This window comes from Choloepus didactylus, chromosome 1 (genome assembly GCF_015220235.1).
Source record: "Choloepus didactylus isolate mChoDid1 chromosome 1, mChoDid1.pri, whole genome shotgun sequence".
Classification (NCBI taxonomy): Eukaryota; Metazoa; Chordata; class Mammalia; order Pilosa; family Megalonychidae; genus Choloepus; species Choloepus didactylus.
In genome coordinates, this window is record NC_051307.1 from 88,636,580 (window position 1) to 88,663,289 (window position 26,710).

The window sequence follows — 26,710 nt, forward strand, 5'->3', positions numbered from 1 at the left end:
TCTATTCTGAACAAGCCTATCGCACCCCACTCCCCCTTAATTGAATCCTTGCTTCCCCCAAATGGTGCAATTTCCTTTTGGCCATTTTACCTTCAACTCTCCCAATTCAGTAGGGGAGAAAGGGAAAGTTGAGCTTATTTACTGGTCACCAGTGGACTTTTTTCCTACAAGGGATCTCCTACACAAATAACTCCCTGGAGACTCTTCAGCTCCTATATTAGCTGTCCTGTTAGCTCCCTGCATTTTTTCCCCATGCTCCAGAGATTGATTAACCCATCTGCTCCCTCAGCTGCCACAGCCTTCTCACCAGGGTCCCTCCCTTCCCTGATGCACTAGAACTGATGGGTCAGAGTGGAAGGCACAGTCCACGACTTTCACTTTCACCCTTGCCCCTCCTTTTCTTAAAATAGCCCCCAAAGAGATGTCTAGACCATCTACGGGTTTCTTTTGCTCACATAATGGAGAAAGCAACAAACCTTCAAAAGACTCCCAATAAATTTTATTCAACCCTCAAATGAAATAAAGTCTGCCTTCGTCACCTGTAATGAGCTTGTTAAAAATACAGATTCCTGGGTCCCACTCCCACAGACTCTTCAGTAAGTCTACTGTTAGGTGAGAGAATCTGTGTTTTCAACAAGCTCCCTGATTCTAATGTAGTTGGTCAGCTTGGAATTGACTGTTGAGGATTCTCAACAACACTTTGAGAAATTTGCTCCTCAGGGATAGATGGGTCTTTGTTAAAATACAGGCTTTGAGGGTCAGATAAACTTAAACTTGAATCCTGGCATGTATTAGCTGTGTGACTTTGAGTAAGCTGCCAGAATCTTTGAGCCCTAGGCTCATCGATGAGCTAGGGATAATAATATCTATCTCACAAGGTGGTTGTGGTTAAATGAAGTCATACACATGAATTGCCAAATATATGACAGTCATTCGGTAGTGGATCCCACAGGAGGAGACAAAAGCACACATTTAGAGACTAAACAACAAGAGACACATCTTCATTTTTGAAGAAAACCAGGACCCAGGACATATTCTTTAAGACCTCCCCTTTGTGACAAAAATTATGCTCAACTTCCCACCAGAGGGGTGACAGAGGAACTTCAAAGTCCTTTTAAAAATAACTTCTTTACTGAAGTGAGAGGGAGTCTGAGTTGTCGGTTTCTAGAAAAAACCTCTTAGAGAATTCGGTACCACTTTCACACTCACTGGGCAATAAACTTTCCATTTCCATTTCCCAAGTTGGGAAGGAAGGGGATGGTTCAACTTAGCCATCCCCCTCCTTATTAAGGCAACTACCATCCTCTCAGAGTGACAGTACTTGGAAACTCATGTTCAGATTTTATCTCCAACTCAAACCATTTTGGGAAAAAATGACAGACTGGGACTCTTCAGAAACTGTTTCTGAAAGAAAATGTCCCTCCCTTATCCCCATCCTTAATTCGTAACCTGTCTTATAACAGGCCATCCATTTTTGTAGCAAACTTTTCAAAAACAATTACAACCTTGTCCCATCTTCTAGGGCCTGGATCTGCATACATGGCTGCAAGAACAAAGTCAACTTTTACATAGCCTGGCTAATCATGGAAGTATGTCCAGGTGTCAAATAGCTCGAGTTTTTTTTTTTTTTTTTCTTGGCAGAGTAATGTAAAATTAAAATGGGAAAAGATATTTAACATTTAATACAAAGCTTTAAAAAGAAATCTACTATCATTGCTATGTACCTTGATGAAAAGACCATGATGAAAATTTTAAAAAGTACAGAAAGAAAAAAATAAAAATAGCACTGCAATGGCACCCAGATAATTTCCAGAATGAGGAAAAAAAGAAAAACGCTGAGAAAAAGTTCACAGACATAGGAGCTGCTGAAGAAGTCCTCGCTGATCCAGAAATGAGGAAAAAGTATAATGATGGAGAAGATCTCTGGATGCAGAGAGCCAATAAGGAGGTGGTGGCAGCCTTTTCTACAGAAGCTGGAACACAGGGTAAGGGTCTAATTGCTTTAGCTCAGGCCAACCATTTAGATTTAAATTTCACTATAATTAAACTAATTTTCTGTTCAAAAACTACAAAAAAAAAAAAAAAAAATGATGCTCAACCCCTCTTCACACTCCTCCAGCGCCCTGTGCGTCTCCTCCCCTCCCCTACAGCCAGCATCATCTGTATGCATCACCACGCAGAGCTGGTTGGTACCCTGAAGATCTCCAACTGTGGTTGCCCATACTGGGTTACCCTTCCTTACCATCCCCTCTCCCTCTTTGGGACCATGATCAGTCAGCCCTTCCCCTTTTTCCCATACTCTCAGGCCCCTCTGACTTTACTAGCCAGCCATTTCAATGACAACCTCAGGAGCCCCCTAGAATCCCATGCCCTTTGAACTCCTGCCATGTCTCAGCCTTAGGGAACCACCAGCAGAAACTTCCTCCATGCTGGCTCCAGGCTGACAGGGCTCACTGCATATTCAGACAACCTGCCTCAGATAGCCCTCCTGGCAATAGGGCAGTCCTCCATTGATCTTCTGTTGACCTTGCTTTCCCTCCTCTGCAGCAGCAGGGTAAACATTCCCTACATCTCATGTTCCCCCCCTCCCTGTGAACGTTCAGCTGATGTAATCATCTTTGTGGAGGAAGAGGAACCAGACCTCAGACCTGGACATGGAGTCAAGTGACCTGGGTCCAGTTCAGAATCTACCACTAACCAGCTGTGTAATTGTGAAAAAGTCTCTCTGGGCTGCACTTCCCTCAGTTGTGAGGAGGTGGGGGTTGGAGGAGACCAAAGATTCTCAGTGTAGCTTGAGGTTTATTTAGAATGAATGCATTCTCAGGGTGAGCCTAAAGGAGTCTCTGAGGAGGAGGCCAGTAACCTAGATCTCGGGTTGAAAGCTGTTTCTTCTGTTCTCACGGGAAAATGAGGACAATTTCAAAAAATTCATCTTTAAGTTCCACTGTGGCTTGTTTATTAGATAAGTGAATTATCAAGAGTTACAAAAATTTGGTGTCATTTTCATTTTTCTCCTCTCTAGTCCTTTATTAACTCTCACTGGAAAATGAAAGCAGGTTGGGGAGGTGGGCTGTGGTCAGAGAAGTTCAAGAACCAATGAATATCATTCTTGAAGCTCCTTTCTAGGTCTGGAATTTTGCCTTGCTGAAATCAAGACAGGCTGATATGAGCTCTTCTCAGAGCCTTAATCATTTTCCACATTTTAATGACTTCCTCTCTCTCTTCAGAGGTTAGGCCCCTTTCCCTCTCCTCCCCTCCCCTCCCCTCTTCTTTCCTTTCCTTTCCTTTCCTTTTCAAAACTAGTCCTTTCACTGGGGGCCTGGTGCTACTTCCACTGCTCCCAACACCCCTCTGTGATCACCCCACTTATTTACTAAAGCTTCACTTTACTTGATTCTTACTGACCTTGGTTCTTTCCCTACAAATACGCTTAGGGCTCCCTTGTTCTAAAAAGCAAACCCTCCCTTTTCCTCCCCCACCCCCATAAAAGAGCTTCAACAACTCCTGTCCCTTCCATGCAATCTCTTCTTTTCACCAAGCTTCTTGGGATAATCTGTCCTAGTGACACATTTTGAAAGTGCCTCATCTGCTCAAGTCTTGATATGTGGCTTATATTTCTTTATTTCACTCGTTCTTCTAAATGAACTCTAACCACTTACAAAAACCACTCTCTCCAGACCTTCTGTTTATCAGTTTATGGAGAATGGATGCATTTATTATATGTGCTGACTTTCTACCCAATCCTGCCTATATTTTGTGCCCCACCAACCTAGGGACTCTAAGAAGTCACCCTGAGAAGGTGTTTCTCATTTTATCCTGCATATTACAACTCCAGCAACAGTGAGTTCTCCATGGCACCTTCTCCCTGATGGCCCTGAAAAGTAGGGAGCCCCATGGCACAATATTGAGTTCTCTGGGGTTTTTCCCTTCTTTAAGAAATTCAATGGTATCTCAACCAATTCCACAGTGATCTACACACAGAGGTCATGGCAGCCCCTGTTGTGAGAAATGCAGGTACTCACAAGACAGATGAACATAGATTCAAACCCTGTACTGCTCCTGCTACTTACTAGCTATGTGACTTCTTTGACATTCAGACTCCTCTTCCATTAAGTAGGGATGATACTTGCCTTCAAAGGTTGTTGTGAAGATTCAGTGAGGACATGTGAGTAAGGGCCTACGCACAGTAGACATCTAATAAAACTTAGTTCCTTTTTCCTGTAAGAAAGCAACCTTGGTGCAGAGTCTAAAACGAGACTCAGTTCACTGACCTTCTTGACATTGTAGATTAGATTTGTTTATATCTTAAGAGGTAATTTCTTATTTTTACATAAAAAATTTCCTTCCAGATAGACCAAAATGTTAACAGTGGCTATCTCTGAGTACTCTGATTAGTCTTTACATTCTCCTGTATTTTTCAAATTTTCTACAATGTAGTGCTTTACTTACATCATCAGGAAAAGGAAATATTATATTTTAAAAACATAGAATGTCCTCCATTTAGAGCAGTTGTTTCCATTCCTTTATGTGTTTACTAAGAAAAGATCTTTGTAGAATAATTTAAAAAAAATTTCTTTCCATCACCATGAAATCTGTAGCCAAATTTTTAGGACATATTATAATTCTGTTTTAAGGTGTAAAATTTCAGCCCCAAAAAAGATCATGTTAAGAGCAAGATCTTCTTCTGCTCCCTCTTCCCTTCCTTCCTCTCCTCTCTTTCTTTCCTTCCTCTCACACAAGTGTGGCATCCAGACTGTCAGCATCATGTCACCTGGGAACTTTTGAGAAATGCAAATTCTCAGGCCACACTGCAGACCAACTGAATCAGAAACTCTGGAGATGGGGCCAGCGATTAAGCCATACAGTTTAAGATCTGCTGCTCTAACATGTCTTCTCTGATCTGTTTTTTGCAAGTTACCTTCTCTCTCACTGCTACATTCAAACTGCTCCTTTTAACCACCTCACATCCAAGTAAGGTCAATGGATGAGCCAATACCGGAAAATGGGCATATCAGGGCAGCTGAGGAAATTCCATTGGTAGACAGAGGTATCTGAAAGAGGCCTCATCTGGCAGCCAAGGAAGCAGACAGACAGCCATATTCCATGGGATCTTTGTCTTCCCCAAGCACCATTTTCATGGCTATGCCTAAAGTCCTCTGGGCCTATGATGTGAGAAGGGCATGGAGAAGAACCTGGGAGAACCCAGGATTTTGACCTGGGCATGTGAAGCCAATATATCTGGGGCTCCGGCACTGCCCTATCCCACCACTCATCCCCTCTCACCTTCCTCAGGGCAGCAGCAGCGAGCAGGACAGCAGGGGCAGCGGATGTAGCAACAGCAGTACTGAGGACAGCACTGACACCAGCACACTCCGATCACTAGCAAGAGGAGGAGGGCTCCCAGAATGATGAAGATCACGGTAAGCCAGTCTGCAAAGAAGAAGCCAAGCAGGGCTTGAACTAAATATTCAGGGGATGCTTCCAGTTCTAACATTCTAGAGGTCCAATAAGTACAGCTGTTGACCTACAGGTTGTTGAGCAATAAACTGGCAAACCAACATTAGCCTTAATAAGGCAACTTCAGAGGTTGACAGTACAATGACAATAATTTTGTCTGTTTTGGGGTATTCAGGGTGCTGAGGTGGCTGAATAGAAAATTCCAGAGTCACTTACGCAAGACAATGAGCTTCACCTCCTTATCTGGATCACCAGATGTGTCGCCCGGAGCCTCGATGGTGCAATAGTATACGCCATGGTCCCACCACATCACTTCATTAATCACAAGATCGGCTCCTTTATAGGAAAGGAGAGAGGAAGTACCAGTGGTCAGAGGAGAGGGCACTGGTTTTTAACTCACTGTAGCTTCAAGACACTAGCATTATCTTTCTGTATCCTAAGAGGGCTCCTGGTCATACAGAGAAAAATCATGATTCTGTCCCATGAGACCCTCTTCTTTCTCTAAATACCATAATAATGGTAGAACCAACCATCCATTGATACCTACTAAGCACCTAGAAAGTAATTTGAATACACTGCCTCTTTAATTCTCACAATTCTGTAGGTGGGTGTGGTAGAGATTACTGACGGGTCTCCCAGTGTCTGTTCTCCCCTTCTCCCATGCTCATAGAACTACCACGCAGAATAAAGTCAATATTTCCCATCTTCTATTAAAGATGGACATGTGACTCAGTTCTGGCCAATGAGATATAAACAGGAGGGTCACATGATGGCTCCTGGGAATCCCCCCCCCCCAAAAAAAAAGCTAGTGAACATCTTTGCATTTTTTCCTTCATCTCTTCTTCTGTTCTGTTATCTGGAAAGCAAATGTGATGGATCTTGGACCATAAGGAAGAAGAAGACATGCTTAGTGAGATGGAAGGAGCCTAGGTCCTTGGGGACTTAATGGAACAAAGCCACTGTGGTGACTGAATTATGTACCCCAACTTAGAAATGTTCTTAATCTTAATCCACATTCCTGTAGGTATGAACTCATTATAAATAGGATTTATTAATGTCACTTTTAGTTAAGGTATGGCCCAAGTGAATGAGGGTGGGTCTTAACCTGGGTTACTAGAGACCCTAAAAGAGAACTGGAAAGTCACAGAAGCTAGAAGAAAGGAAATGACATGGTCATGTGACAGGAAGCAGAGCTAAAAGCCAAGGAAACCTTAGGTTTGCCAGCACTCAGCACCAGATTGCTACGGTCTTCAGGGAGAAGGTAAGCCTTGCCAATATCTTCATCTGGGACTTCTTCTAGCCTCAAAACCATGAGCCAATAAATTCCTGATGTTTAAGCCAAACCATTGTGTGGTATTTGCAAGAGCAGTTCTGGCAAACTAAGACAGTCACCACACTCATTCTAGTCTATCTCTGAATTTATACATGAGAGAAAAATAAACTATTTCACTGTTTCAGCCACTAATATTTTGGGCTTTTGTTAATTCATAGGCAAACTTAATCCTAGTTGACATAGTGGGTATGATTATTAGCTGCATTTACAAATGAGGACATCAAGGCTCAAAGAAGCTAAGGAACTGGCCTAACAACATACAGATACCACATAGCAGTAGGTTGAAATCCATGTCTCCCTGCCTCAAAGCTGGTGTTCTTGATCTCTAAGCATCTCTGTCCTCTCTGAACTGGGTATTCAACTCTTGGCCTGGATCCTTTACCAGCCTAAAATGATCAGATACCTCTGGGTCTTGAAGAGACAGGTATGAGTTGAACTTGAATGAGTACTAATGAAATCCCAATGTTTTAAGAATAAATGTTACGTAAGAAAAGAATTTCAATTCTCACATGCACTGAGCACTGTTACCCCATTAAGAGAAATGAATGATAACATATATGTTCAAGTTTAACAAATTCAAAAAATGTTCATGAAAGACCTTCTGTGGGTCTAGAATGATGTCAGGCACTGTGGGAGATGTGAAGAGGAACTAGACTCCTCTCTGTCCTGAAAGGGCTTAAAATCCAATGAGAGACCTTGGAGCAGCCTCCAAGTCTCACTGTGATGGCAATACTCCTATCTTATCCACACTAAGTGCCAGGGAGCCATCTTCAAATTGTTATAGACTTGCTTTTGCTCAATTGAGTATCATATCTGAATTCTTTATTATCTGTATTTCAAGAAATATTTATTGAGGAAATGAAACAAAAATGTGGGGTCACACGACATTGAAGCTAACTCTGACTTCTGTTTCCTTCTCTTTATACGTCAATTCCTACGACTTTTTCCTACCCATGTTTTTCCAGACCCACAACCTTTCTCAGAAGCAAGCTTACCCCAGACTGGGAAGAATGGTGAACATTAACCCTCAAAGGTTAATGCACATTGTAAGTTGGCCCCAATTTTTATTGGAGACATAAATAGTATTTTAGGAATGTCAGGGTAATGAGGGTATTCAGCTCTGCTAATATTCTAAAGTATCTAAATGCTGATTTGACAGGGTCATCTCAAATGATGCAAACACAGGCACAGAAGTGTCAGAAAACATGGGTTCCAGGAAGTTTCCACACACCTGGAAGCAGAAATAAAAAACCAAAGGGAAATATTGCATTCATGTGGGAGTAAGGAGGAGGCAGGATATGATCTAAGGTTGTTGGGGTTTGGGGTTGGTACAGCTCAAAAAGAGAAATGAAGATGGAGAGCAGGAACTATCCCCTATGGGGACTTTCGTCTTTCAGAAACTGGAAGAGAGACTTGCTTAATTAAAGAGTCTTTAAATCTTGAGGGGTAAATCAGAGCTAATTCTGCTGCTCTGGAGAAAGTGAATCAGCCTGAATCCTTGAGCATGCACCAGCGGACTGGAAAAGCAGGGCAAGTGTTCCCTAAGGCTGAGGGTTCAAAAAGTCAGAAGTTGAATGTAAAATGATCAGACTTGAGTATTAGAGCCAAGTTGGAAGCAACTTTCAAGCTGGCTCCCTTTAAATGATCTACCTTTAATAGTCATAGAATATTCATTGCCTGCTGGGTGAATTCTCACCTTTCCCTTTTTCCCTTTTAACCAGCAAATATTTATTTAACACAGGAAATAAAACTCACCAGAATAGTCTCTGAATTCTGTGCCAAAAACCCATTGTGGAAACCCTGGATTATAAGATAAGAATGTGGGGAGCAAGCCTAAACCAATTTGAAAGTCTGCTGAGTGATCATAACTAACATTCACTGCACACTCACTCTTTACTAAGTGCTTTATACATATTACTTCAATCAAACCCCATGAGGTAGGTACTACTGAAGTTCCATTTTATAGAAATTGAGGCTGCAAAAGGTGAAGGGACTGGCCCTTGTTCACACATTCTGTAAGCGCTAAATGGGGCCCAGGGCTCCAACCACAACTCCCTATATCAGGCACAAAGACTAGCTATGCTTTTGACATAGCCCTCAGATATCACATTTGATAATCACTTCAGTGTGGGGAGACAGATACTATTTATTATCCCCATTTTACAGATGAGGAAACAGAGGCCAAAGAAAATAACTGATCAGCCTCTGGTCACTGAGTTAGAGTGGAAGCATCAGGACTCCAGGTGGGATCTTTAGATTCCAAGCCCAATACTCACTCTATCAATGGAAGGCTGTGGTCTCAAGGTGGCCATCTGGGGCAGAACTCCTAATTCCTTGGATATGGGCAACAAGTGGCCAAAGGTAAAATCAAGGGGCCTGGGGTTCCAGTGGACCCTGAGAACAATTAGTGGAAGGGACCAGAAGAGTCTGATCCATACCTCAAACCTGAATCTCAGGGTAGCAAATGAAACCACCCATGCCTGGACCTTTAGCCAAAGCTACAGAACACCTTGTGGTCTAGAGACCAACTTCAGATGTTGGGGCACATCCTAAGAACTGACACTTTTCCCCAAACAATGACAGTGATGAGACCAAGTAGACCATCAAAGAGGGGAAAGAAAGGGAAATTCCTAAGCCGACCCAGCCCACTATGCCTGGTGTCTGCATCTCCCTCCCCCATACTCACGGTTCTGGATGGTGATCTTGCGCTGGCGGTAATCCACCCCCAGGACAGGTTCATTTTGTCCCCGCCTCTGGGCAACGATGCGAACCTCTCGTTGGCTGTCATTGCAGTCATTGGATGGGTCCTGTCCCAGGGATAAAGCTGCCTGGTATGCTGAGGAGAGAGGACACATCTAAGTGGCAGAGCAACAAGGAAATACCTTTAAGAAAAGAGCCCTTCCTGTTCCTGGAGCAGGGTAGCTTCTCAGTTTTTAATGAGCATATTAATTTCCAGAGAATCTTGTTAAACATGCAGATTTTGTTTGGGTAGGTACAGAGTGGAGAGTCTGCATTTCTGATAAGCTCCCAGGTGATGCCAGTGCTATTGGTCCAGGGACCACAGCTGGAGCAGTAAGACTCCAGAACCCCTACTAGGCCATCCCTTCTAAATCGTGGCTGACTCTCCTCGTCTCCCATCCCACCTTTCCCTGACTCGCTTTCAGTTACCCCAGCCTCTGCTCGCATGAGGTTCATCCACCCACCTTACAGTATAAGGTTTAAAAGCTGTTCCAGCTGCCAAAGGTAAATACCTACTACCCTAGCTTCTCTCCTCTTTTCCCTCTTAACCCAGGCATTTTAAGAGTAACCCCCAGGAAACAACACCTCGATTTAGAGAAGGGTCTTTTGGGGACAATGCCAGGCTCAGTGAGAGGCTAAGACAGGCAGGGTTTGTGGTTCTACTCTAATCATATTGTGAAACATTAGCCCCAGGATTTAAAAAAAAAAAGCTGATGCTTTTCCCTTTCTTTTCCTTTTCTCACAAAGCTCACTCCCTTCCTACAAATAGAGTATCTATTTGTATTCTTAACATTTCTAAAAGGTTGTCTCAGCTGGGTGCCTTTCTGACTCGAGAGGGAGAACAGAGGTGAGCAACTGGGGAAAAACTTTGGCTCCAAACAGCAGAGCTGAGATGCGTGGGGCAGTTGTTACCGAGAGGTAGGACTTGACTAAACATAAGGGGGCATTAGATGGCACTAAGAAATATCCAGCAACAAATGGGCTGTGGGTAGGCAGGGAGCTCTCCATCACTGGAAGTGTTTAGTCAGAAGAAGAATGACTATCCACCAGGACAGCTGCCTGTAGAAGGGAACATGGCAGTGGGATCCTATGCATCTTGAGGGGCACTGGAGTCTGTTCTTGGTGGCGTTCTAAGGTGATGGGGTGACGGGTATGCATTATCATCTCACCTGCTAACAGGGAACCTGGAATGGACAAGGAGGTAGGACTTGCTTTGCCTTCCACTTAATGTCTCAGCCACTTCAAAATTTTCTAGAACAAGTCAGGCCATACATTCAAATAAATGAAATAGTATGTGACTGTGAACAAGTCATTTTGTCAGCCTGGGCTCAGTTTGTTTGTCTACAAAATGAGGGGTGATCTTTGAGGTTTCTTCTCACCATAAGGCTCTGTGATCCTAAATAATATCTACACCCTAAAGGCAGTAATTCACAGTGGTGCCTGGGACCCTGGGCGAACGAGATGGGGGAGGGCACTCACACGCAGAGTAGTAGTCAAAGATGGGATCCTTGCAGAAGGACTTGAAGCGCCACGTCACCACCACATCCTGGAGCTGGGCAGAAGTGGTGTAGTCACATTTGAGGATGACTGAGGCAAACAGGGTGACATAGCGCTCTGTATCTTGGACCGTCACCAGCAAGGACAGACACCCTGAAGCCAAGAGCCAGGAGACAATGCTGATGTCAGACCAGGTCTTTGAGGAGTGACCTACTTCTGCCATGGGTAATCAAAGCAATGCAAATAAGAAAAAATACGGTGCACCCTCCTGCCTGATTCTGGTTAGGGAGCTCACCAGGCAGAGCCTGAGTTCTTATTGTCCTAGGAAGTGGGTGGGATGGGGACTTTACTAGGTACCCTGGGAGAGATATAGGAGAAAAAGAATTAAGATGACCCCACTCCAAGCACTTACAGTCTGTTGACAGTGATCACACATCCAGCAAGAAAAATATTACATTTAAGGCTCCTTGTAATTCATTCTCCAAGAGTGAGCTTGCTCATATATTTTTTCCACGTCATAAAATGTTTTCCTATTTCCCTTAGGGTAAAGCTCAAACTCTGAAACGAGGTCCATGAGGCCTGTGAGGTGTGCCTTCATCTCTTTCTGCTGCCTCATCTTGCTTCACTCCCCACCTCACACTCAGGGCTTCGGCTCTTCTGAACTCAGTTCAGTCCTTCCCATGCAAGGCTCTGTCTCTTCTCTGGCTCTTAGTCTGGAATGCACTTTCTTATCACCAGCCACCCACTCCACTCTCTTGACTAATTATATTCATTTTTTAGGTCCTCAGCTCAAATCTCATCTCCCTCGAAAAGCTTCCCATGACCACACAAATCGGGGAGAGGGGCCTCCGCTCTGTGTATGCACCGTGACTCCTACTCACCCAGGCAGTTCTTCACACCCTTCTTGGTGACAGCCTGTTTGCTCCAGACTCTGAGAAGGCTGAATGGACCTAACTCTAGCTCACTGTTCAAACATCTGCACCCATCTGACACCCAACAAATGTTTGTGGAAGAAATGACTGCATGAATGACTAAGAATATATTAACCAGTAGACATTGATGGTACATCAGTGTTGACATAAGCATACGTCATTTGTATGTTATGATATATGTTGACATAAGCATAAAACAATTTTTTTTTTTTTAAAAAGGGTCAGACTGTGGCAACATTTATCAAGAAAGAGTTGAAGAAATTAAGAGATTTTCTTTTCTTTTTTTAAACTCTTCTCTACCCTCCAAACCTACGAATATACCAAGAGCTCCAGGTTTGCCTTGATGAGGAACCTGGTGGTGCAGAAATGTCAGATGGAGCTCTGGCATGGTCAGAGGTCTGCACATAGCTAGCCTAGCATCTTGGAATGTTTCTAGGTAAGTATCATTTCTAGGCCAAATTATAAGGGGATCCTCTTGGGGGGAGGCTTATGGCAGAGCTATAGTACTCAAACTTGAGTGTGCTTTGGAATCACCAGGAAAGCTTGTGAAACCCCAGATCATCGGGTCTCAGCAGGTCTTGGGTAGGTCCTGAGAACTTACATTTCTAACAAATTTCTGGTAGGTGCTGATGCTACTGGTCTAGGGACCATATTTTGAAAACCACTGGTGGAAACTAGATAAAAAAAATCACAGGTTTTGTAGCCAGGCACAATTGGGTTAAAATCAAACTCTGCTACTTACTTTGGCATTAGGCAGGTAATTTAACCTCTGAGCTTCTGTTCCCTCACCTATGAATGGGGATAATAACAGTGCTAACCTCATCAGGTCATTGCAAGAATGCAATGAGATAATCCAATTATGACACTTGGTACACTGCCTGTCAGATAGCGCTACTATATTAGTGTTAGTGTATGAGCGTCTTTCTGTTGTCTCCCTTATTATAATGGCCAATAGGAAAGGGATTCAAGTTGGGGTTCTCCCCAGTGAAGTTTTCAGGTGGAGCCAGCTGCATTTTGATGGAGTTACTTCCCACAAAACACATAAGTAAGTCACTGCCTTACAGAGCCAATGGCTAGGTTCGATGGCTGGAGCCACATGGTCCTGGGTCCTGCCTTACCTTCTGGCCACAGTCCTCATAAATCAGTCCTCTGAGGCCTCTGGATGGACAACTACATCCATTTGCTCACTTCCATGGAGACAGACAATGCTGCTAAAGACAGGCACTGGACCCCAGAGATGACCAACCTGTCTCCAGGGCTGGGTTGTGATGAGGATGCTCCCATAAGAGCCATGCTGAAGGAGCTGCAGAAGTGCAGAGAGAGGCTTCATGGAAGGAAGAAACATAAACTAGACCCTTAAACTCAGGCAGGATTAAGATTACAATGAGAAGGGGTGGAGTAAGGGTGAGGGGAGGGGGCGATGCGGCAGGGGCAGGGAAACTAATTATTCCAGGGAAGAAGAAAGGAATGAGCAAAGGCCCTTATCAGGAAGGGGGAATTGCTTGGGGAACATGGAAGAACCCAACCTAGCTGGAGAATCTGGCTGTACGGGAGACAGACAAGATAAGTAAGGCGAGGCTGATGGCAGGGGTGGGGGGTGGAGTCTAAATCTCAATCCAGTGTCTATTTCTAGTTAATGGATAATTACTGAAGGCTTTTCTGAAGAAGAGTAATAGTGTGAAAGCGGTAATTTTAAGAAAATGGAAAACATCCTTATTCAGCAGTGAATAGAAAAATAACATCATTTTGAGAATAAACCTAGTTTGAGGGGAAAAGAGCTGCTGTCTGTACTATCTGTAGGTTTCTAAGAAATTATGCTGCTCAGAACAGAAGGGCCAGTGACCAGCATCTAATACCTAATATAGATTATTTTGCACTCTGCTTTTTTATTCTTGCTCCCCTTCACTCTCCACTCCTTTGGGGTTTTCTGTTTTTTTGTTTGTGTGTTTGTTTCAGAAGTGACCTGAAATAGACCTTGGAGCTTTCACTTACCACAGCTCTAACTAAACAATGGAGGCAGCCACAGGTAAGATCTTGACAATGAATGGGTGCCATTGATAACACTGGCTTGCTTTGTTCAGTAACTCTGTAAAGATTGGAATAGAGGAGAAAACACTGATCTGTGGTTTAAACAAAATATTTTAAATATGATACACTAAATGTGATCACTGGGAGAAGATAAGCTCCGCCTACTTCATATCCAACAAATCTGAGGCTTGCAAAAATTAAGTGACTTGTCTGTGGTCATTTATTTTCTAAAGAGGTACTGAGTCAAGGTTCTACCCTTCAGTCCTCCAGAGCAGCTAGTAAATAATCAGGAACTCTTTGGAACAACTGCTTGGGGGATATCTATGACCAGACACATTGTATGCCAGTCTGGCATGGGTGGAATGGCTGACATTGCAGCCTAGAACTCTAAGTAAAGTCCCCAAACTGTGGAGCTACTGCCCCTCTGACTGGCATAGCAGGCTGAACTGGAACACTCCCCTTTGGGGAAAAGAAGCAGTCTCTACCAGGAACAAGGGAAGGTAGCTCAACCAAGCTCCAATTGCAGTTTTAACAAATTTGGACTACTGAATACAAGCTATGAGCAAAGATAAATCCAGAAAAAGCAAGAAAGGAACTCAAGAGGTCTCTCTCAGCAGAGAGGAGGTGGGGCTGATAGAAAAAAATAATAAATAAAATTAAATAAATTAAATAAAAAACAGAGGCTTTTGGAGTTGACTGAGCTCAGAATACTGGATAAGGACAGTGCCCCAAGAAAAGGGGTACCTAGATCCAGATATCAACTCTGGCTCCTGACTGGCAAAACTTGGGGGCTACAGACTAGCTCTGAAAGGAGAATTTCTTTTTTCTTTCTTTTTTTAAACTATTCTAAGTAGCTCAGAAAAAGCCTTCGGCATTCTCAATTGTCAATGCTGACCCAGGCAAAGGCGGAGTTAAGATAGGTCTGAGAGACAAAGGAGTCAAGTGAAGGAGATAATTCCCTAAAGGGCTTATCTTCCCCAGGAAAAGTGAAGCATGGGAACCAGCTCAAGTGGCAGCCCTCCTTCAGAGAATTCAGACCCTAGGGGCTGGAAAATAAAAAAGCAGAAACAGCTTAAGCTTGCATTCTACCTCCACCTCTGTCTCAACCACCTCCCTGGCAGAAACAGGGTCTGCTGAGAATTAAAGGCATTGCACTTCTTTACACAGGTGAGGAGCTGCAGGCTGACAAATGCCACCTTCTGGGCAGGATAGGAAAAGCACAGAGTCTAGAGGCATAACAGGAAACTCTGAAAACATGCTGGGTCTCATCCTCAGGGAAACCTGATACTGTTTACACCCTCCTCCTGAGATCTGGGCCTGTCTGGTCTGGGCAAATCTGATTGGGATCAATCATATGCAGGCAAACCATCCTCAAAAAAAAAAAAAAAAAAAAAAAAGAAAAAAGAAAAAAGAAATCCCATGTAGACAGGACAAGAACCAGAATAACAAGAGCCAAAAAATTCTGATCAGTTAAACAGAAACTATGGTAGATGTCTAGAGTAAGTTGAACTGAATGCCAAAGAACAGATAGAGAACAAAGCCAACCAACAAGAAACCCTAGGTAAACCAGTGAAAACAACCTCTAGAATAAACTAATCAAAGAAACCAGATGCCTAGACACACACACACACACACAAAATACAAGTCAGACTAGGAAAAGTGAAGCTATGGCTCAGTCAAAGGAACAAACTAACACTTCAAACAAGATACAGGAGTTGAAACAACTAATTAAAGACGTTCAAACAAACATGCTAAGTCAATTAAAAATATCTAGTCAATGAGTTGAGGGAAGATATGACAAGAGATGAAGGGTATAAAGAAGATATTGGGCAAACATAAGGAAGATCTCAAAAGTTTGAAAAAACAAATGGCAAAACATATGAGAATTAAAGGCACAACAGAAGAGATGAAAAACACAATGAAGATTTACAACATCAGAGTCGAAGAGGCAGAAGAAAGGATTAGTGAACTAGAGGATATGACACCTGAAATCCTACACACAAAAGACTAGATAGGGAAAAGAGTGGAAAAATATGAACAGGGTGCCAGGGAATTGAATGGCAACATGAAGCACATGAATATATGTATCATGGGTGTCCCAGAAGGAGAAGAGAAAAGGGGCAGAGAGAATAATAGAGGAAATAATCACAGAAAATTTCCCAACTCTTATGGAAGACATGAAATTACAGGTCCAAGAAGTGCAGCATATCCCAAACAGAATAGATCTGAATAGACCTATTCCAAGACACTTACTAATCAGATTCTCAAGTTTAAAGACAAAGAGAGAACACTGAAGGCAGCAAGAGAAAAGTGATCCGTTCCATACAAGGGAAGCTCAATAAGACTATGTGCGGATTTCTCAGCAGAAACCACGGAGGCAAGAAAGCAGTGTTATGATATATTTAAGATACTGAAAGACAATTTGCTAGAATTCTATATCTGGCAAAACTGTCCTTCAAAATGAGGGAGAATTTAAAATATTTTCAGACAAACAGACATTGAAAGAGCTTGTGAACAACAGACCTACTCTACGAGAAATACTAAAGGAAGCACTACAGGTGGATAGGAAAAGACAGGAGAGAGAGTTTTGGAGAAGAGTGTAAAAATGAAAACTATCAGTAAGAGTAAAGAGAGGGAGAGACAGAAAAAGAAAAAATAATTTATGACATATAAAATCCAAAAGACAAAATGGTAGACATATTTACATACAAAGGAATATTACGCAGCTGTAAGACAGAATAAAGTTATGAAGCATGTAACAACATGGATGAACCTTGAGGACATTATGTCGAGTGAAATTAGAAACAAAAGGACAAATAATGTGTGGTCACACTAACATGAACTTACATTAATGAGTGAACTTTGAGAGTTAACGTTGAGAACACAGATTATCAGGAGATAGAAAGAGGATAGAGATTAGACATTTGATGCTGAAGGGGTAATGAATGTTCAATGGATTGATTATAAAGATCCAGAAATGGATAGCACAATACTATGTTATGGTAATTCAATATTGTAAGTGCATTGAGCAAAGCTGAGAGTGAGTATGGTTGAAAGAGGAAGTCTAGGTGCATGTATGACACCAGAAGGAAAGAGAGAAGATAAGGACTAGGACTGTATAACTTAGCAAAACCTAGAGTGGTCAATTATGGTGATTAAATGTACAAAGATAAGAATGTTTTTACATGAAGGGGAACAAATGAATGTCAGCATTGCAAGGTGTTGAAAAGGGGATGGTATATGGAAAAGTAAAATCAATGCAAATTAGAGTCTATTGTTAACAGTAGCATTGTAATTTACTGCCATGAAATGTAACAAAGGCAATATACAAAAGCTAAATGTCAATAAGAGGGGGATATTATGGAGGGGTATGGGACTCTTGGTGTTACCATTGTTTCACCTTTTAATTTTATTTTATTTTCATTTTTTTTTCCTCTTCTTCTTTCTTTGTGGAAGAAATGGAAAAATCCTCATCTCGATTGTGGTGGTGAATACATAACTATGTGATTATACCAGGAACCATTGATTGTTTACTTAGGATGAATTGTATGGTGTGTGAATAAAACAGTTTAAAAAATAAACAGAAAGATACAAGTGCTGGAGAAAATATGGAGAGAGGGATATATCTATTCACTATTGGTGGGGAAGTAGACTGATGCAGCCCATCTGGAGGGCAGTGTGGCGGTGCCACAGGAGGCTAAGTATAGGGTTGCCATATGATCCTGCAACCCTGTTTTTAGATATATGCATGGAAGAACTGAAAGCAAGGACACAAATGGACATTTGCATGCTGGTGTTTATGGAAGCAGTAGTCACTATTTGCAGTGGATGGAGGTGGCCTAAGGGTACATTGACTGATGAAAGGAAGGGCAAACTGTGCTGAATACATACAATGGAATGCTGAGTGGCTGCAAGAAGGAATGAAGTTGTGAATGAATCTTGAGGACAGTATGTTGAGTGAAATAAGTCAGAAACAAAAAACAAATATTATTAATACCTCACAAATATGGACTAAATATAATGTGCAAACTCTGAGAATTGAATTCAAGGTTATCAGGGGAAGGCTTATTGTAAAGGATCCTAGATTGTAAGCTCTGACAGCAGTCACATCTATTCCTGAGTAGTTACGGTTATTTCTAAATTCTGAGATGCTGAGCTGTTTGTGTATAAACTGGTTGCTCCCTGGAACTCTGGGTATTTGTGTGATACTTGAGTCTCAGAGCTAGAGTTCTGCAGCTATGGAAGTCAGCATTACCCCATACAGCAACTGTGAAAAAGGCTGAAAAAGAGATCAGACTTCAATTAGAGATATGAATGAAGCTGGTCTGGTTAGGACTAAGGCAAATCAGACTGAAGGGTAAAGGACAATACTGACTGTATGTTTTAAAACTTCAACTTCTGTGTGAGACCAAAGGAAGAGATTTTTATTTGTGCAAAATTTTTATCTTCTGAAGCACACTATCTAATTTAACTTGTATGGTCAGTTTATTTGAACAACATGATTATATGGAACCCTGAATAGGGAGTGAGATCTTGTTGGTTTGTACAAGTTAGTGTGATGCTACAATACATCCCAGAGTAATTCGGGCAGAGAATAAAAAAGTATTTGCAAAGCCCCCTTAAGAGACTGGGGAAAAAAATGTGGAAATATTAAACTTCCCCACATGGGGAATTCCTGATGTTCTCACAAGTATTGAGGACTACCAATTTAATAGGCCAAGCCTTCGATCTTGGGGCTTGCCCTTATAAAACTTATTCCTGTAAAGGAGAGGCTAAGCCTACTTATAATTATGCCTAAGAGTCACCCCCAGAGAACCTCTGGTGTTGTTCAGATGTCGTCTCTCTAAGCCAACTCTTCAGGTAAACTCACTGTCCTCCCCACTACATGGGACATGACTCCCAGGGATGTAAATCTCCCTGGCAACATGAGACATGACTCCCAGGGATGAGCCTGGACCTGGCATCGTGGGATTGAGAAAGCCTTCTTGGACCAAAAGGGGGAAGAAAAATGAAACAAAATAAAGTTTCAGTGGCTGAGAGATTTCAAATGGAGTCAAGAGGTCATTCTGGAAGTTATTCTTATGCATTATACAGATATCCCTTTTTAAATTATAGTGCATTAGAATAGCTAGAAGGAAATACCTGAAACTGTTGAGTGGCAGTCCAGTAGCCTTGATAGTTGAAGATGATTGTATAATTATATAGGATTTACAGTGTGACTGTGTAACTCTGAAAACTTGCAACTGATACTTCTTTTATCCAGTATATGGAGAGATGAGTAAGAAAATAAAGACAAACAAATAAATAAACAATAGGGGGAGAGGGGATAAAGGGTATGGGATGCTTTGAGTGTTCTTTTTAATTTTTTATTCTTATTTTTATTTATTTATTTATTTTGGGGGAGTGATGAAAATGTTCAAAAAGTGATTGTGGTGATGATTGCACAACTATATGATGATACCATAAACCACTGATTATACATTTTGGATGATTGTCTGGTAAGTGAATAAATCTCAAAAAAAATTGCATAAAAAAAACTACATAGAAAGAAATTTTAAAAATTTGGCATTCTAAATAAAATCTTGTGTTAATTCTGGAAAAAAAAAAAAGAATTTACCCCTCAGCAGTTCTCTTGCCAACAAATGTTTGGTATTCATAAGCTTGCAAATAATTGGAGCTTGGGGCCACATTATATGAGCAATAATTAAAATACAACTGGCAGCAGTCACTCCAACAACATGACTAATAACTTGAACATTCTTTATTTGGCTGAATGAATAATTCAACATGTAGCAGCTTATTAAAAGGACTCTAGATAACATTACTTGTATAGAGGTGGAGCATTTGAGGTGGTGGGGGGGAAGGGGGTTGCTATGGGCCAAAAAAGAAAATTTGGTTGGAGCCAGAAGTTTCATGGCAGCTTTGAAGACTGCTGAATCTGACACCCTGAGAGAAGGGAATGAGAACAAGGGCGATCACTTTCACAATCAAATACAGTCAGCTCCCTTACACAAACCATGCTTGGGGTGACCCAATTCAACTTCAACCAATGCCAGCACTGGTTTTGCTACCTGGGTACGATTTTTTTTTTCCTTCTCTCTTCTATTCCATCCATTATGTGAATTTCTTGAACCTTAAAATATGCCAGGTTCCCACATGTTCTGACCATGTAGATGAACTAACTCATATTCTCCCTGGTTATCTGCCAACCCCACAGCATCCTGCACAGCTCTCAGACCTTCACTCCCAAACTCTCACCTGCTGGTAACACACACACACAGGGAGAGTGAAGAAAGGCCCCAGGAGAAGAGATAGTGAACAACCCAGCAAACTCTGCTCCTTCCTTCTCAGTGGTTGCTGTGTATCTCTACTGTGTACCTGGCAATATACTTACATTACCTTTAATCCTCACACAATCCTCTAGGGTAGATATCATCCCTGCTCATCTATGTGGGCCAGAAGTTCAGAGCATAATACCAAGCCCCCATGTGTCCAATCACATACGTAATAAGTCTCTGCATCAGGATTCGAACTCAGGTCTTGCTGGCACCAAAACCCAATTTTTTCCCAAGCAGGCAAGTTAGACTCTCAGAAAGCAGTAGGATTTTCCAGAATGGGAAGGAGAGAAAGGAAGTGGCAAGACATCCCATTTTAAGGCAAAAGTCTCCTGTCATTATTTTCCTTGAATCTCCAACCTTTATGTAAAACTAACCATGTTGGGTATGTACATCACTAAGCAGGTAAAGGTTTAAAGCAGAGATCAAAAGCAGCAGATTCTGGGCTGAAAACATGAATAGGTTCAAAAAGATAAATCCCCTGATTATAAATGTTCTGGTTGCATTTTTGTTCTTTTAAACGGTGCTCAACAAGTTTCCAAATTCTAAAAATCTGTTTTCAATTGCTCAGCCTTCCTTCATCTTGTGACACTTCCTTTTCCCTAGTTATTGCCACCTGATTTCCTGGGGGGACCCTATTGCTTTCTCTTGCAAATTCTAAGTCTGTACCCTGGCATCCTGAATTCAAATTCTGCCTCCACCCCCCATCAGCTAAAAGACCTGACATTATTTCTAAAATACAGTTGTTTCTTCAAATGCAAAATTGGGATGATGATGATACTTGCCTCATATGGCTGTGGTGAGGAGTTAATGAATAATAAATGTCCAGCATTTAGTAGAGTGCCTGGTACATAGTAGATACTCAGAAACATTAGCTATTATCATTTGTACTTATCTTGCATACCTTAAGAGATTGATCTCAACCTAGATCAGCATGTGAAAGCATTTTGAAAGAATAAAAATGATGCAGATACAAATGTAAACTCTTTATCACTGTCTTCTCTTTGCAAAATGGGCTAATGCATTGAGGCTTTAAAATCTGTGTTTAGGTTACCTCCTCTGTCCTTTAGGGGTAGAAAGGTAACTGCAGATGATACATTAAAGCACATGGGAAGAAGGAAAGGGTAAGGGGAATCTCTCTTTCCCACCATAAGGTACTTTCCAAGACTACACTGCAGTGCAGGGTGGGGAGTACCATCTTACATTAAAGCGGAAGGAAAAACATACCCACGAAAGAGTATTTTTACAACTAAATGCCATGTGTTCCCAAATTCATGCATTTCTTTGTACATTTATTTATTCATCTATTTTTCTTATGAGAAAGATGTTTTACAGTTTCTAAGAATATATTAGCCACAAAGCATAGGGATACAGGAGCAAAACTTGTTTTTTAACTAAGATCTGTTTCCAGAGAACTGGATGGCGTTTCCCCTCCCTTTCCACATGAAATGTCCTGCTTGCAAGGTGGCAGCAGGCAGGGAGGTAGAGCATGGCCTGTCCCAGAATGGAGCAGAGGTCTGGGGCTGACAGTGACAGAAGTTTTCGATTCCCAAGTGTTTTTCAAGCACACAACACTCCTGCTCCACTAAGCAGGTTAACAAAGAGTACACAGCTTCAATCCTATCAGAGTTTACCTCTGAGCAAGCTATCTCCCACGGTCTGTTTGCCATCAGTACTTGTAACATTACCTTAGATAACAGTGCAAATATGAGAATCAAGGGGAAGAAGGACTGGCAGTGAGTAGTAATAGAGAAGCAGTAGGGGAGAGAGAGCAGGGAAAGGAAAGGAGATGGAGGAGCGGGGTGGGGGTGGGGGGTGGGTAGGAATCACATCTAGGTATCCCATGCCTAACAAGGGTCTAGCTGAGCATGGTGTTAAGCACGTGGCTACTCTGGGAAGGGAACTGACACATATTGAGACTTACGATGTTTTGGGGCATAGTAGTGTCACTTTATATAAATCGTCTCATTTAAACTTTGCAAAAAAAAAAAGAAATCTGTGAGATAAGCCTTACTTTATCTCAATTTTATAGATGAGTAAGATCCTCAGGAAGATTAAGCAACTTGCTTAAGGTCAGACAGCTAGTAAGTAGTAAAGCTAAATTTAAACTTAGACCTCTAAAATTCCAAAGCCTACCCTGTTTCCACGATACCACAGTGCTTTCTGAATAAGTTTGCTAAATGGTTGAGTTTTAAACTCTTTAAGGGCTATTCACGAATTTAAGGAACACTCACAAATTTATTTTAACTATTTTGGATGGAAACCCTGTTTCTTTTTTCTTTAATATAAAATACATAAAAAGTAAGAAATTTCAAACGATGGAGAAAAGTTGTAAAGTAAAAAGTTCCTCGTCACCAATTCCACTCTCCAGAAATAGCTACGACTGATAAATTGGTGTTCACCCCTCCAAACCTTTTCTTATGCTGCTTTAAAAAAAAAAAAAATCATATCACTGGCCTGCAACTTCGGTTTTTTTCTTCAAACTAATGATATGTTATTATGTTTTATTATCAGTATTTATAGATCTAACTTTCTTAGTGGCTACATGGAAACTCACTGCACAGATAGACCATAATTATTTGTTCATTTTCCTAATGATAAACATTTAGGTTGCTTCTGACATTTCACTATTACAAGCAATACTGAAGTGAATATCTTTATACAAGTATCTCTTCAAATGCATATTTTTATTCCAGTAAGACATATTTCTCAAAATGAGACTGCTAGGCCAAGGGAAATAAGCCTTTTATATTTTAACAGATACTTCAGGAAAGAAATCTTTATTCTAATGAACAATGTGTGACAGTTCCATGTTTCACCACAACTTTTCCAACAGGGGAAAACGTCAATCTTAAAAAAATTTTGACAGTGTACAAGGTGGAAAAAAATTAGCCACTCAGGTGGTTTTAACTGGACATTCCTTTGGTGATTAGGGGGAGAGGACAATAAGACCTGGTTGACATGCAGATGGTCAGGGGTTTCCCAAAGTCAGTCACCCAGGTCAGTGACTCATCTCTGGCCTTATGTACTCATCTCTGAACACGTGCAAATTTGGGTTCACCAGAATGACAAATTTCTTTATGCATGGACCTTCAGGGGTTCGGCATTCATATATTTATTGAGTACCTACTATAAGCCAAGCGCTGTTCTAGATGGTGGGCATACAGCAGTGAACGAGAGATAAAAGCTCCCTGTACTCTTGGAACTTATACTGTCGATGGGAGACTCAGACAAAACACAAGTAAACACAGATAAGTTTTATAGAGTTCCTCAGAAACTGTGAGAACTTCAAATATTAAATTCTACTACAGAACAATAAAGAGACTGGACTGATCTGCATATCCAAATGTTCATGATATCTTTTCTTAGTTGTTTCAAATTCTTAAGCAAGTTCAAAACTGAAATCATCATCCTTCCATACAAGCCTAGTCCTTGCCCACGTTTTCCATCTCAGTGAACAGGCAAGACCGAAAACCAGGAATCATCTCTCCCTCCATCTACATAGACAATTGATCATCAAGTTCAATTAATCATCAAGTTCAGTTTATCTCTCAGATATTTCTGGAATCTCTCTCTCTCTCTCTATCCCTCTCTAGTATGGCCAGACAGAAAGCAATGAAGAAGACAGTGTGTGTTGCGGGGTGGGGGTGGGGGTGGGGGGTGCAACAAGGGCATGGTCCATATCAGTGGGGATAAGGATACCCAAGTTAGTGAGACCAGAATTTGTAAGCTTTAAATTCCAAAGAGCTAGTAGAGGTTCTTGGAGGGAAGAGTAAAGTGATGTTCGGAAAGTTTAACTCAGCTAGGTTAGCCAATCAGCTGGGAGGAGGATGGATGGAAACAGAGAAAGGTAGCAGGCATAGACACAAAGAGCTTAAAGTAGGCCAGTGTGAGTCATCACTGAAATAGAAGGGCAGATCCTGGGACTAAGAAACAGAACTCAGTGGTTAAACGGGCAAGGGCAACGAAGGTGGTATCAAAGCTGCTTTCTTCCGACCCCATCTTACACCAGAATTTGCAGATTGGGAGATCCAGTAATAAGGACTAGAGACAGATATGACTTGGTCAGTCTTCCCAATTCTTAAAACAGACAATTTTATTATCCCCCCTCCCCCAAGGAATTAAAATAATGAAATAAATTATTATGCTGAAAAATCCAAGTGCACTATACATTATTTACCCAGCACCCTCATTCCACTTCACTGTTGTTGGGGCAAGATGTTCAGTAAATTAGTGTTTCTTAGACATCCACGGGGCAGTCCTTCTGTTTCTATTTCTGCATGCCAGGATTCAACTAAACAAAACAAACCTGCTCCACAGTATGAAACAGGGGAAAGAGCAGTGCTCTAAGCATGAGGACATCAGGATTCTGGTGCCAGTTCTCAAACTAAGTTCACTGTGTCAGCCTGAGACACATGACTTCTTGGACCCAGCTTTCCTCATCTGTAAAACTGGCCAGGAGTGATTTTTTCCTGTTTTCAGTTGAGCTCTGGGATTTTAGGCAGGCATCCCAGGGACCACCACTGGGACAAGGGAGAAAAGCTGGGTGGGCCATCTCCCATCTACCACCCCATTACTCTTTTGCCCTGAGAAATTTCACTTTATTGTCTTCTATATCAGGGAGCTTTATCAGGTTTTATTAAGTCTTCAGTATGGTCCCCCACATCCCCATCCCCACCAGCAAGTGGGAATTACTAGTCGAATGCTCTCTAAGAATCCTGTCCTTTATTAAAGGTCAGCTGATTCCCAAAGAATGAAAATACAGCTTGACAGCTGTATGGACTTGAAAGTTAACACCTATGACCTTTAAAAAAATTCACAATGGCACAAATGACACAAAACCTTTTAGAATTTGGGCGAACACAAAACTTTCATTCCAAGAATAAACTTTGAGGTTGAATGAAGGCAACAAGACCTATCAGGCAATAATGCTAAAGAATTGAGGTATGGGGATCTGGTTGGATGGTCAAAACAGACTTTAGCCTCACCTTAAAGTATTGTTTTGTTTAAGGAGCAAGTATGCATGTACTACTTGTGTAATAAAAATTACTTCTTTGTAAAAATTTTAGAGAAAAAAAATAAAAAAACAAACAAAAAACAGCCTGCCAACAACTGATTTCTACACCGCTCAGAGGGTACAGACTGTGATAACATTACAGAACTCTGACCTCAGAGGCTTTATCTGAGGCCCCAAGCCACACCAACTAGCAACTTGTGAGTGCTCAAATCTGAGTTTCACTACAAACCTACACTTTGTAACCAGAAAATTGGGTTGACTTTTCTTTAGAAACAGAAGAGAACAAGGTCATGGAACAAAATGAACACATTCTAATACAGGGTCTTCCAAAGTGCACATCACAATCTGCAGTGGGTTTTGAGGAAATCAATTTACTGGAATATTCCATTTAATATTGCAATTTGGTGATTATTTTCTATGAATTTAAATGTTAATGGAAATCATGGTTGATGTCAATTTTGTTATTTATCAGAACTTTTAAAAGGATTTTTTGTGAACATTTTTTTCTATTTTATAAATGCGTGTGTATGTGTGTGTGTATGTGTGTACTGGGTCACAATGTAAACTATTTCTTACAAGTTGTGAAAAAAAAGTTTGAAAACACTGATGCAATAGATACTGGCAGAGAGAGGAAGCTTGATTTTCAGTCTGGTATTAGATACATTTTGGGAAGTGAAGTTTAAAAATAAAGAGGTGGAGGGAGAGGGGAGGGACCTAGCATTTCCTGAGTGGTGACCATCTTGCAGACACTGAGCAGACATTTCTTGATCTTCATTCAAGAAACAACCCTTGGCCTCAGTGGTGGTAGTGGTGGGCAGGGAGGTGGTAAGCTGGGGAGGGGCTTGTCAGGAATTTTTCCTGTTTTCTAGATGAAAGGAGTTTAAGTAATTTGTCCAAAATCACATCAGTAAGAGGCAGATTCAGGAGGCCAACCTGATAGTCACGTGACAGTTATCTCACAGTTCCTTAGCTGTAGGGGAAGGAGGAGTGAGGGAAGCTTACGTTGTTTCTTTAATGTTAGCTTTAAAAATAAAACCTACTTGGTTCTAAATAATGACTACTATTATCCCAATGGCTAACATTTATTGAGTCCTTCGTTCCAGGCACTAAGTGTTTTAAAACGTTCATTTCATTTAACCCACACAAAAACCTTATGAGATATGTACTACTGTCCTCTCCATTTACTGGAGGCTTTGAGCAGTTAATTTCTTTGCCCAGTGTCACAAAAACAACTTGGATGCAAATCCAAACCAATATTAAACAGTTGAAAAGGCTTTATTTACATTTCCTACCCATATCCAGGGGAAATATCCACTAACATACCTATTTCCCCTCAGTGTTGCAGTGAAAACAGTTAAAATCTCAATTTCTC

At 41.4% G+C, this 26,710-nt stretch overlaps 1 protein-coding gene across 1 annotated transcript in view; it reads right to left on the minus strand.

Moving 5' to 3' along the window:
• Positions 1–26,710, minus strand: part of ILDR1 (immunoglobulin like domain containing receptor 1) — a 32,437-nt gene that overhangs the window by 3,594 nt on the left and 2,133 nt on the right. Inside the window, 4 exon segments of the mRNA XM_037836652.1 lie at positions 5,284–5,430; positions 5,674–5,793; positions 9,477–9,626; positions 11,009–11,179. Coding sequence (XP_037692580.1) covers positions 5,284–5,430; positions 5,674–5,793; positions 9,477–9,626; positions 11,009–11,179 — 588 coding nt within the window.